Below are 14,197 nucleotides of genomic sequence, written 5' to 3' on the forward strand. Positions count from 1 at the left end.
TTTACGCTGACGTCAATGTGGCTTCGCTAATGTCAAACAGCCAAGGCACAAACAACAAAATGGCGCCAAGCTCGCGACGGCTATCAAGGCCGCCAGCACGACAGCGTACCTACACACTCACATCGGTGTGTAGTACACAGGTATGTGCTATCTCTTCCTCGCAGCAACCGCTGTGATCTTCCGTCGCATTTTCGCGCTGTCTGATTGGTTGATTGCTGCTTACGCCATCTGGATCGCTAACTGCGATACTGGTGTGTGGGTGCCTTCGTTCACTGTGCGGGACTTGATCCGTCGGAAAGTTTTCACCGCTCGGTCAAATCTTTCGCAGTGCTCGTACGTGTCGGTCGTATGTTCGAAGCTCTTGCGGGGTAAAACAGTTTTTTTTCTCTCAGCAGCAGCAGTGCCAGACAGCAGAAACTTTCTGCTTTGTCGACGCCATATTGGCAGTGGTGTAGGACAGTTCGTTCCTGCTGCCGTTCGTCGCGATCTAGTGTGCATTGTCCCTGATTGCTGATCCGCCGTGTGTGCGAAATAAAAATATAATTAGGGTGCATCGAAGGAGGCGATGCAAGTGCAAGTGAACCGGCTGCGATTGAAGTGTCAAAAAGTTGGTAATAAAACTGATTGTTGATTAGTGGGACGATTGTTGATATTTTTTCGGGTGAAGTGAAGAGTGTTAGAAGACATTTTTTCAATAGTGATAAGTGAAGTGTTGATTTAGGCATAGCTAGCTGAGAAAAACTCGGAACCATGTCCGACGAATACTATGATGAAGACGGTGAGTGATATTTATCTGATGTGTTTCTCTTGCATGACATTTTCGAGATTATCAATTTTGATGCTTTTTTGCCGGGTTCCGGGGTAGTTCCCGCCTAAACTAGAAGTTATGATAAAATGTTATATGTTATGTTTTGAATAGTTTCATTGGTCCCGTTCTAGCTTTATTTTATTTTACAAGTAGTGGCATTATTCCAGTTATTTTCAGTGAAAGTCGGCAGAAGTTTTTCTGCGAAGGCTGAAAGAAAGGTGCGATTCATAGGGCACGTGTACACTTCGGCAAGCAAACCAATCTTCGGCATATTTAGTTTTTTGTTTAATTCGATGAGATCGAATGATTCGATTATTAAAATTGGTTGCTTGGATTATTGATAATTTTGGATTAACCCACCGGAAATGTTTGTTTGTGTTAAAAATTAAAATAAAATGAATTTAATAGGGTTGAACTTTTATGTATGAACTTTTTTCTCGTTTATAAATGAACTTTTTTATTTATTTATTTTTCCATTTGAATATCAATTGTTTACCTGAATACCTTTAATGGTTGTCCATAAACCACGTGGCGTCTTAGGTGTGGTGGAAGGGAGGGGGTAGTTGTTTACAGTAACTCTTGACCTCTTCAAACCTCTTCAATTTTTTAAATACAGTCTGAAGAAAATTCTTCAAATGGAATCAACTTAATGTTCTTCAATATTTATCTTTTTTTCTGGCGTTACGTGCCAACTGACACAGAGACTGCTTCTCAGCTTATGTTCTCATGAGCACTTCCACAGATTTGAAACAAGATTCAGGGCACTAAACTAGTGTATGGTTTTTAATATTTTAATCATATTTGTTGTTGAGTGAAACTTGTTCTTTCTTTTGAGTATCACGTCCCCACTGGAGCAAGGCCTGCTTCTCAACTTTACTACACGATAACAAATAAGCACCATGTTATCAATAGTTATGCACTTCGATTTGCACTAATGTGCAATCTTGGAAATATAAAAGAAACATACCATGAATTTTACGTTGCATATTTCGATTTGAAATTTAAAAAAAAAAGCTAAAATTAAAGTTTCCGTCCTGTTCAAGTCTATATAACCTTCGTTCTTCGGAGTGCAAGTCTTGTATCTTAAACGGTGAAAAATCGTCAAATTAGTATCAATAGTTCTGCTTTTGGATTTGTAATACTGTCAAGGAGGCCCAGATAGCCGTAGCGGTAAACGCGCAGCTATTCAGCAAGACCAAGCTGAGGGTCGTGGGTTCGAATCCCACCGGTCGAGGATCTTTTCGGGTTGGAAATTTTCTCGACTTCCCAGGGCATAGAGTATCTTCGTACCTGCCACACGATATACGAATGCTAAAATGGTCATTGGCATAGTAAGCTCTGTTAATAACTGTGGAAGTGCTCATAAGAACACTAAGCTGAGAAGCAGGCTCTGTCCCAGTAGGGACGTAACGCCAGAAAGAAGAAGAATTACAATATCAAAGGATGTTTTTTTTTTTAATTCAACGTTGTATGTTGAGGTTTGTAAATAAAATAGTCAAAATAAACGTTTCTCGTTCTGGGTCTCCATAGCACTTATTAGGGCGTCACTAAGTCGGTGGCATCTCATTAAATACATAAGTGCTTTATCAACATTTGCTTCCCCTATCCCAAGTTAAAGATAGGCGTGGCCGGGAATAGCAATATTCATGGTTTTGGTATTCTTGTTTCAGATTAGATCAAGGTTAACTCCTAAGCCTTGTTCCTGAAAGCATTCTAGATGAGACTATCAAAAAAAACATTAATATAGCTAGTATCCAATCTACAATGTATACCGTAACCACGCTAACGCTAACTGCAGAAAGGCATGATTTGTCGCAGTTGGGACGTTATGCGAAGATGAAGAAGATTGGAGAAAAAATATATTATAAGCAAAGGGATGTTTCAGATATCTAACAAATGGACTACGTAGTTGATGGACCAATTTTGATGCGCTTAGAGTGTTTAGAGGTCTTCCTTAGCCTATTCAGTGGTAACGTCCGAGACCAGCTCATTCCTATTTTGAAAATTTCCTCAACTTCCCCAAGCATAATATATCATCGCTCCTGCCACACGATATACGGATGCAAAAATGGTAATTCCGATAAAAAGTAACTCCTAAACCATATAGAACATTTTGGTTTCATAACTATCTCGTTATCTCTCTAACTCTATGGCCTCTTCAATGTCAAGCAGTCTTTTCCAATAGAAGTGCTTATAGAAGACTATGTTGAGTAACAGGCAGTAGCAGTAAGAATACCCACAGACAAACAGACGTAACACTTAGAGCATCCAAATCATAATCACGAGGACATGTACGCCCAATGCTAAAATTTGTGTATTTGGCCGACGGGTCAACAGATGGCGGTAGTGTGTAAACGTCAAAAGCGAACAAAAACGATGCGAGCGCTCCGGGTGGCGAGTTGCCCACCCACCATATTTTTGAATCGACCGTTTAAAAGGTGGTCGATAGACAATGATCAGAGTGTGACGTCTGTTTGTCTGTGGAACACCAGTTAAGATTTGAATTCGAAACGTATAACATTCTGAACTAGGGATGGTTTGATAGCAACTAAACTTGGGGGACGGACCTGGTGTAGTGGTTAGAACACACGCCTCTCACGCCGAGGACCTGGGATCGAATCCCATCCCCGAGATAGTCACAAAAAAAAAATAGTGACGACTTCCTTCGGAAGGGAAGTAAAGCCGTTGGTCCCGAGATGAACTAGCCCAGGGCTAAAAATCTCGTTAATAAAGATAGAAAAAAAAACTAAACTTGAACATTCACATACTCGACCCAAAGAAATCTCAATTTAAATTTGAGAAAAATCTAAGATAATCAATTACATTTGGTGTACTTACGACCCAACGTTTTGCAAAAAAAAAAATGTAGATGAAATCTAGCTGTTGTTGCTTGATTTCATGTGTGCAGAAATCGATGCAGTCAAATGACATGTGACTACGAATATAAGGAATTTATCTGATTGATTTACGTACGCCACCAGGGTATATCATGGTGAAATTAGAAAACTCCAACACTGCCTTCAATCTTTGAATATGTAGACTCCGAGATGCTAGTCTACGGTTCACAGAATATTCAAGCGGCGAACCTGCTTGAAACCAAGCTCAAAGGCTTTCGTAGGAATAACTTAAGGCCGTACGGGAAGAATTGTAAACCATAACCATACCCATTTGAAGGAGGAAATATCAAGTTCTACTTCATATATCGATATTAAAATGTATCATGCTCATTATTCATATGTAGTGCACAACTTAAGAAATGTTCAGCTTTATCGGTCCATTCAAACTCGAGTTTTACTTCTGCAAAGTTTTGATGATAATGGTTAGAATGGGACGAGCGATAAGAAAACATAATGGCCTCCCGTATTATCGGGGTGGCATGTTAGGACAAGTTAGGTAATCAAATGTGCGTTGCAGTTGTGTTTGTCATCAAAAAAAATGTGAATAAAAGAAGCTTTACGAATAATATAAAAGATATTGAGAAAAATGTTCACCCTCATTCATCATTCAGTAACAATCAAAGCTTTTTTGCAAGAGGTTAAATAAATGGAAAATAAATCAGTAAATCTTCTGTACCTTGCCTTGTAAAAAATGTATCCGTTGACAGATACGCGTATTTCGACTTCAACTGTAAGACCGTCGTCTTTGTCGTGCGCAGTAGTCGAGTCTAGTATATGACACTGAAGACTGCAGTTGAGGTCGAAATACTCGTATCTGTCAAAGGATACAACCTCTAACGGAATTAAATGGGGCCTTCCTTAGCCGAGTGGTTAGAGTCCGCGGTTACAAAGCAAAGCCATGCTGAAAGTGTCTGGATTCAATTCCCGGTCGGTCCAGGATATTTTCGTAATGGAAATTTCCTTGACTTCCCTGGGCATAGTGTATATTCGTACCTGCCACACGATATATGAATGCGAAAATGGCAACTTTGGCAAAGAAAGTTCTCAGTTAATAACTGTGGAAGTGCTCATAAGAACACTAAGCAGAGAAGTAGATTCTGTCCCAGTGAAGACGTTAATGCCAAGAAGAAGAAGAAGAAATGGTACAGCACTAAATTCTGTTTTTCATTTATTTTCTTTAATTTAATTTTTTTCTGCATCAATATCTAAGGTGAATTCAAAGAAATGTCTAATGTTCTTCTTCTTTCTGGCGTTACGTCCCTTCTGGGACAGAGCCTGCTACTCAGCTCAGTGTTCTTATGAGCACTTCCACAGTGATTAGCTGAGAGCTTACTTTGCCAATGACCATTTTTGCATGTGTATATCGTGTGGCAGGTACGAAGATACTCTATGCCCTGGGAAGTCGAGAAAATTTCCAATCCGAAAAGATCCTCGACCGGTGGGATTCGAACCCACGACCCTCAGCTTGGTCTTGCTTAATATCTGCGCGTTTACCGCTACGGCTATCTGGGCCCCAAATGTCTAATGTACAAGTTATAAATTTATCATCAGAACTACGAAAAGCAACAAGACGTGTCTATGGGACTCACCTAATTTGAAAAACTATAAGGATGCTTTGAAGCAGTTTCATCTTTCAAAGTCTTCCTCCCGGATTCAAGAAAGTTTCATTACTCAAAGAATCTTTGAGTTCTCAGATGAACTGCAGAGTTGTCCGTGAGAGCTTTAAGAAAATCAAGAAATCACAATTTACGATCCACATTGCACTTAAATCCAAAATAGAATCGCGTAATTCATTCTACATCTAGTTGCTCGTGATAACTTTCTTGTGGAAGACGATTTTCTTTACCAGCCGCGAGCATGGAAAAGTTTTGTACGAGTACTTGAAGAATAATGATCTGTCGCATTGTGTCATCAGAAAAAATAGTTGGGAATCGCATTTTCTACAATGTCTGGTAGGGTGCAGAGTTACTTGAGGACTTCCATGATTTACTTTGCCATGGGGAGGTTTTCACGGCCGAATTGTCCGAAACTTTGCAATTAGCAGCATTTCAATACGACGCATATTGTTGTCAAAAATGAGCTCAGTAGCTTTCAAAAAAAAAAAAAAACCACTGTCGAAGCGAATCAAAACTGTCAAGTATAGAATCCAGTTCATATCATATAATGATATGTAAAGCGTCTTGCTGTTGATCGGATGTGAAGTTTCGAAAAAAACCGTCACGTCAACAAGAACGATCACAAGCGCATGGTTGAGACCTTTAAACGGAAACCGAACGCTTCAACTCAAGATGTGGCTAAAAAGTTGCAATGACATGGACACAGAAGTTTGCATAGGTATATATAGGCATATACAAATAACTTTCGATTCGGCCCTGATCAACAACGAAGACGAAATTACTGGTTCGATAAAGAGTGCCAGAGGGTGACAGACATGAAGAATTTCGCCTAAAGCCGTATGCTTGTGGTCGATAGTCGACAGAGCAGATGGCAGCGAGAGCTGAAGAAAAGCGAATCCACCGCAGAAAAAGAGGCGACACAAAGAAAATGTGGTAGCTGAAGCGCAAGATTGATAAACCGGAACGATATGCGGGGATTCTATGTAAGGATCAATGACGCGTGGCTCAATACCGTAGCAGTGCCCGTCATGTACAATGATCGAGAAGGGAATTTGCTGACCTATAAAACGGCGGTGGCTGCCAAATAAAAGGAGAATTTTCAGCAATTATTTAACGATGAAGTTGTGGACTCACCGAGCATAAGAGAGGATAACAATTTAAGGCTACAAGTGAGCTGAAGAACTGTAAGGCTGCTGGCAATGACGAGTTCTCGGTCGAGTTTCTCAAGCATGGAAGAGAACAGCTTCACCAGGTGATCGAGTACTTTTGAAGGTGAGGGAGTACGACGAAATGCCCACCGGCTGATTGGATAGCCTCATACGCCCAATATTCAAATTACAGAAGAATTACCCTGCTGAATTCGGGGTACAAAATACTGTCGCGCATCCTGTTTAGCAGACTAAGACCGCTCGAGGAGTCCTACGTCGGCGAATACCAACCTAGTTTTCGTTATGGCCGCTCGACAACGGATCAAATGTTTTACTTGCGAATGATCGTAGAAAAATTCCGGGAGTATAACTTGCAGACTCACCATCTGTTGATTGATTTCAAGGCGGCGTACGACTCAGTGAAAAGAAACGAGCTGTGGCAGATAATGTCTGAACTAGCGATGGGCGATTTTGAATCGATGTTCTGAAAATCGATTTTTTTGTTCCGATGAATCGATTTTTTGAATCGATGTTTGGAGTACTCAAAATCGAGTGAATCGATTTTCTTCATTCGATTTTTTGTTTCGATTCAAAATGATGTAATTGATTAGAATTTTTCTATGAGTTGACATAGTTTTGAATCAGCCTTGAAGTGTTTAATATATAATTTTTAATTTCAAACGTCATTCAATTGGAGGAATTTTACAATTATATGCAATTTCATTTGGTCTTATTTTGAAAGCTTGTTTTTGTAAATTTTCATATAAGCTTGATAAACGAATCGATTCAAATGATTCAATTTAATCGGTGAATCGATTCGACATATTAAATTTGAATCGATTCAGTAACATCGATGTTCTGGTCAAATATGCCCAACGCTAGTCTGAACATGATTTTCAGGCGAAACTAATAAGACTGATGCGTGCGACGCTGGATGGCGCGGATTTCAGACGAGATGTCAACCTCGTTCGTGACGTGAAACAGATTGAACCAGAGAGACGGACTTTCGAATTTACTATTTAGTCACTTAGTGCGAACGTCGGAAGGGAATTGCGAAAATAATATTCAGCGGGGAACCAGGTAGAGGTCGGCGACTTCTAAAAAAGACTGAACTGAGGATCAATGTATTAGATAAAACATCTGTATCGAAATTGTATATGAGATTTCAAAATTTATGGAGTTCTTGACTTATATTGACAAGGCCAACATATCGTCTAGTTCGGTCTGTCTGAACACCGATCATTTTTCAGTTATAAATATCGCCTTTTATAGCATCCACCTTTTTAAGTCTGCTTTCTCTTTAACTGATATCAAGAAATGTAATGTTACAAAATGGTAGGAGGTCTACCTTTCTATGCGCCTAATATTTCGAGTAAGTTCGCTTTCTCATTGCCTTAATTTGGGCACTGTCAGGTGGCCCATATATCTTATCTAAGTATGTATCTAAAAATCTTTCCAATATAATAAGCCTTTGAGAAATGTTTTTGACAAATCTGATTAGTACCAAGATATTTGAACATATTTTGTTATTATACTATCGCTACTTCAATTTATACACTAGAAGTTAAAACCTCTATTCTTACTGTGTTGTACGCCAAATATGAGATTTTTTAGTTTCTATTATAAACATCTATAAAGCTTATAGTTTACTTGAAGCAGTTTCACAATATCGTTTTTGTTTAGTTGATTCGTAAACGCATTAAAACATTGTCTTAACCTAACCTTTTTCTCCTCAATTCTCGCAGGGTTCCGTCTCGAGTTCGAAGACGACACATCCGACCAGGAGAAGCAGTTTTTCATGCGAGCCTTTCCGAATGTGAACAAAATCGCGGAACGCAAGGTGCATTGCACGTCGTGCTACATGCACATCGGAACGGCCCCAATCACGGAAGCCATAATCCGTATGCATCCGGTGCTGCGGGTCTCGCACTGCCGCAACTGCCACACCTTCTACAACAGTGGCGAGTTCGATAAGGGCGAAGATGGCAGCGAACTGTACTGCCGCTGGTGCGGACAGGGCGGCGAAGTGTACTGCTGCTCCAAGTGTCCATACGTGTTCTGCAAGAAATGTATCGTGCAGAACTTGTCCCGTGCCTGCGTGCAGGACATTTCACGCAACGACAACTGGCAGTGCTTCAGCTGTGCACCGAAAATCATGTGGCATTTGCGGGCCCAGCACTGGGCGTTGGTCAACTACATCGAGAAGCAGAAGAAGTAAGTAAAATACAAAAATTCCCGGTTTTTATCATTCTTTGGACCCTGACGAAGACTTTCGAAACGTCAATTGGACATAGACATATGTTACTTGGACAAAGATATCATTACAATTTTAAAAGTGGACATTTAGTGTACTATTTAAAGCTTTCTAACATACAAATCCGTTAAAAAAGTTTTTAACAACTCATACTTCAATACATTTTCAAGTAGAATTGTATCTATGTAATATTTTGAAGAACTATCGTAAAATTTATCGATTTGCGAAGTTACAAAATGGCTGCCTTCGCGTCGCCTTCAATCAACGTTGCATTGTTCGACGAGAAAATTGTATGTACCTTCGTATCGCATTGTCTTCATAGCGTAGCTTCTCTTCCATACAAACTCAAGCGCACAAATACATGTATTGTCGAGTGCGGGTAGAGAAGCTTGCCTCGACATCTGCATGAAACCGTCCAAACATTGACCCACCAGAGGTCTACACAAAGCAGAACCATCCAACTGAAGAAAAGGAAAAAGAGCGAAGTAACCGTACAACGATAATAGGGTAAACCGCCCAACGATGAGCGCTTCTCTGTCGAGCGAAATGACTCAGTCCGATAGCGGTGCTAAATGACGAGAAACGAGTTTTGTTGGTATCTGCTGTGCGCGTGCGCTGCTATGTAGGATGTTTTTTTTTCGGCCGTATATCAGCTACTTACCGACATGGGTTGGTGCGGCATCATGCCCTGGATGGCTGATGTCGAACGTCAGCAAGCAGAGCGTTGGCTGCGGATAAACGATTTTTTACCATCGTCAGGGTTCGAGTCTTGTCCGGTACGCGAGGTTATGTTTTTACTTTCGCTGTGATTATTCAGTCTTCGAACCTTATAAAACAAAGTATTTTGGAGTTTTCACAAATTTTATTTTATTTCAGCATATTTTTTATCGAAAGTTAGATATAAATTTTATATGTGTCTTATAGAAAGTATAAGCAACTTATGTCCAATTCTCTTTTAACACGTGTGAAATTGTTAAACTGAAATTGCTGAAAACATGCTTAGCTCATAATTTCACCTGAAAACGATATTCAACATTCTCGAAATGTTTAATAGGTGACACTACCTAAAAAAAGATTTTATTAAATTTTTATCATATTTCATTAAAATAAATAATTGGAATATTCCTTTAAAATAAATCATTGTATACTTTTAGAATATTTAATAAAAATAATTTGTATGGAATTTCGAAAAATATATTGAAAATTGAAAATTTATTAAAAATCCGATTCTATTGAAAAAATCGGAGACGTATGTAATCAAAAATATAAATCATAGAAAATTTCCGCATAAATTAAACAAAAAAAAAATAAAAAACTTGTTTACCATATTTTAAAATTTATTTACCATATTTTAAAATTTATTTTTTTATTTATTAAATGTCGCATAATCGGCAAAATCTAGCGATCTTTTTCTAAATAATCGCCTATCAATACAATAAAAATTGCAAATTTCAGGAAATACTTATAAAAAATTTTAAAATTTATTTAAAAAAATACTCATACCATATTTTAAAATTTATTTCAAAAATGTCGCATAATCGGCAAAATTTAGCGATCATTTTCTAAATAATCGCCTATCATCACAATGAAAATAAATGTTATTTCATCCCGTAACAATATTCTGTATAATTCTCGATATACTACTTAGTTATTGAACATTTCAGGAAATACTTATAAAAATTCTTGAATATTACTTAAGTATTATATTTTTCAGGAATACTACTTTAAAACTAAAGCTTAACATATACTTCAATGTTCAAACAAATCAATAATACCCAAACAAAGTCACAAATACACTCAACAGCAGGTAGTTTACCAAATCAAATATTCATTCTTTATGATGAGTTGTCATAAAAACCCCACTACCTTCATGACACATTTCAGTTAAATTAAAACTACCGCCAAGGCAACGAACGAATGACTAAAAGAGAATGTCAAAACTCGTATCCAGCGTGCGACGTTGCCACTTTTGCCTCTTCGAAGTACAGTCAATCGTTCCAAAAAAATGCCCTAAGTGCAATGTTGCCGTATTTCCTTCGCCCAAATCGCTCGACACAAGCACACTTGGATTATTTGCTTGCGAACAAGCTGCAATACAAGCGTGAATTGGGTTTTGTGCATAGGGTAGGCGACTGACTACCAGCGCGTGGTAGACGAAAGCGATAGTTGGAAAACGACCGTATGCGAACGGACAGGCAGGCAGAGAACCGATCTGATGGTCGAGAGTGAGCATGACTTCAACAGCATCGACCGACAAACGGTGCATGGCCAAGCCATCGCTATCGCAATCACAATCAATTTGTGGCGTAGCTTGGGTTGGGAGTATGAGAAAAGTAAAATGCTGGCATTCGAGTGGATGTGCTACTTTTGCGTTGATCGACAACGGCATGACTCGGTGTACACTGCTGTACAGAGTTGCAAGCGAAGCCGTTTCGGCGATGCGGGAAGGTTAAATATAGCACTGCTGCCAGGCGCGTTTGTTGTGAGGTAGAAAAACAAAATGGCGCTCGGGGTACAGTCATGAGTTACGTAACTGCTTCGATGTTTTGATGTTTGTTATTTGCAAATCGAAGATGTTAAAATATTTATTAGCAAAATAAGTTTTAATGAATAAATTATTAAAAAGCAAATTTATTGGACTATTTAATTCCAATTAATAACAGCTTGTTTAATTTGACAGTCACACGTATTATGTCACATCAATATGATTTGTAATTGTAATAGAAGATAATACGCGCTATATGATAATCATAATAATGATAAGTAATTATTTTGAGCTTCCTAAAGTTTTAAGTAATATGTATTTTTTTAAGTGACCCGTTAGAGTGGCTTAAGGGGTTTTCGTAATTAATGGACGTTACCTTGAATGAGATTAGCGCATGGTATAAATTACCCATACGAATGGTTTGAACAAGTATTCGGTATTCATTTGATATTTAAGTGGCCAAAACTTTACCGAAATTTTCAAAAGATTATACACTTTGAAAATTTTGACGACTATACTAAATACTATACAAAAACAATATAATGTATTGTAACAGTACTTTTTAAACCATTAAAACAATACAATATATTGTAAAAACAACAATACCATTACAGTATTGTGTTGTCCTCTGTATCGACACGAATGCCACAGTAATGGTAAAGTGTCGCAAATAAATAGTAATAATGATATTGTGTTGAATAATTTACTGTATGGTATATGAGGTTTTTACTATATAACATATGGCTTATTAACCCGTATAGGCCTGAGTGAAAGCAAAAATTCTAAAACCCCTACCGCTCAGCTAATTCTTAATGGATTGAAATGATAAGTACACATATCTAGTTTCTAGAAGTGGACAGAGGAAGGCGGAAATATTCCTGTGGCCTGTTTTATTCCGGTGGATCACTGGGTCAGGTCGGGTGAGAAGGGTACTGTGCGTTTGTGCCCCTGAATGTAGGCAAATTTCAAGTCACAGATAATTTCCAAAATCGGCTATAATGTGGCCACTACATGACGGAATTTTAAGAAAATTGCATCAGTGTAAACCTTTCGAGAAACGATTGAGTTGGATAACTATGAGTTTTGCATTTGATTAATCCTACAAATAAGAACGCTTATGGTACGATAATTCGTACTAAAGTTTGAACTGTGAGGTCACAAAATTTAATGAGTTTGAACAAAATTTCCGTTGACGTTACAACAATTTTCAGTAAAATTTTACAATTTTCACCTTAATAGTGTTTATTGATTGCGTAAAAATTGAGGTAAAGTTAAATCAAGGCAAAGTAAAGTTAAATTTAAAGAACACAAATCTGAAGAACCAAACAGCGCTTTGCACCCAAAAATTTGCAGTGCAAACATTTGTTTGGTTCTCTAGATGATTGTTCTTGTAAATTCAAGGTGTGGCTTTGATTCATCTTCATCTTAACGAAAGTAACTCAAATGTTCAGTATTCTTAAATTAAGTAACAATGAAATAAAATTGTTCAGAACCATTCTTTATTTTACGCAATTGCAATAGAGCTACATTACAAACATAAAAAAAACTTACAATAAGACCGATTCTGGAACAGTTGACCAAAACTATTTGGAGTGGTCCATGAAGTATGTTACGCTATAAGGGGGAGGGGTCTAGTCAATTTTTGCGTGACGTACTTAATGGGTTACCCCTTTTTTCATATTATATTATCACAAAACATAACATAATAGGTTCGTAATCTTTTAATTTCTATTTGCTCCTCATAACTTGAATTGATTTGTTATTTTGACAAATTTACAGTTAAATCCAAAAAATATATTGTTAAAAGCACTATTTAATCCATTTTCTACTTAATAGTTTAACATTTTTTGTGAGAATTCATGAATTTGTACTCGTAGAATACGTAGATATAAGGTTATAAGAATTGCCACTGCATATTATATAATATTACTTATTAAGTAATCGAAAAATCTATCTATCTATCTATCTATATAAATAAAAATGGAGTGGTGTTTGTATGTCACGAAATGGCTAACGAACGGGTCAAAGTATTTGAATGATAATTTCTCCGTTTTGTTCCTCAAGGGTTCCGACGTGTTTGTATGGATAAAAGTCTCAGGATATTCACCGGAAAAGTAGGGAAAAGCGAGCGTGAACGGAACTGTCATTTTATATGAGACGATCCATAGCGTTTTTCAACAGCCTACTTGATGGCAAGACGAAGTTTGCCGGGACCACTAGTACAAAATAAATTTCATTTTAATGGCGAACTACCCTTTACTGTTCAAGCTATGGTTGAAACCATATTTTTCATTGTTACTCTATCTTGAGAAACTTCTGAATGAATTTATATTCTTTTATTCATATTGTAATAATAGATGCTATTATACTGTAATTACTGATACTTGAACCGCTGAGCTACGCCAAAGTTGCGTCTCTTCCATATGTATGTAGCATAATTTTTGAATGACGCCCAAAAGTTTTGCCAGATTCATTACGCCTCTACCATTAAAGGTGAACGATCAATTTTATAAATCTTGGATGCTCTAATGACGATTCTGTTTTCGGTCGACTGATGAAACAAATAATCCTTGGAAATGCAGCATCCGCACGCTCAAAAAAGAGTTCTGGAAAACGTGAACTGTCAAAAATACACCACGAACTACCATCATGTTTACGCATAAACATGATCTAGTTCACGGTGTATTTTTGCTTGTTGACGAGTTCACGTCTGCTGTTCACGTATACGAGAACGGTTTTTTTTTTTCAGTGCATTTATTACGTAACGCTAAAATTGGAAATTTTGGACCCTCCTTCCTTCCAAAAACGTTTTTGTATGGAAATTTGTTAAAATTGTGTATGAGTCGTAACGCTTCAGCTTAACCCCCCTCGAGCGTTACGTAATTTGTGGACGTGGCCAAAGCTGTTTGAAGGGACCATAGTATAGTACTTAAATAGATTAGATAGATTGTTAGATATAAAAGATCCGTTAAACTAGAAAAATTATCAT

The 14,197-nt window shown here is 37.7% G+C and overlaps 1 protein-coding gene across 1 annotated transcript in view; it reads left to right on the top strand.

Annotated features, from left to right (window-relative positions):
• Positions 1-296: 296 nt before the first annotated feature.
• The window catches only part of LOC5577240 (probable serine/threonine-protein kinase kinX), a 28,556-nt gene continuing 14,655 nt past the window's right edge, over positions 297-14,197 (top strand). The window contains exons 1-2 of the mRNA XM_001656296.2: positions 297-778; positions 8,215-8,683. Coding sequence (XP_001656346.1) covers positions 751-778; positions 8,215-8,683 — 497 coding nt within the window. The 5' untranslated portion in view covers positions 297-750. The remainder of the gene's footprint in view (positions 779-8,214; positions 8,684-14,197) is intronic.

Source organism: Aedes aegypti, chromosome 3, assembly GCF_002204515.2.
Source record: "Aedes aegypti strain LVP_AGWG chromosome 3, AaegL5.0 Primary Assembly, whole genome shotgun sequence".
NCBI lineage: Eukaryota > Metazoa > Arthropoda > Insecta > Diptera > Culicidae > Aedes > Aedes aegypti.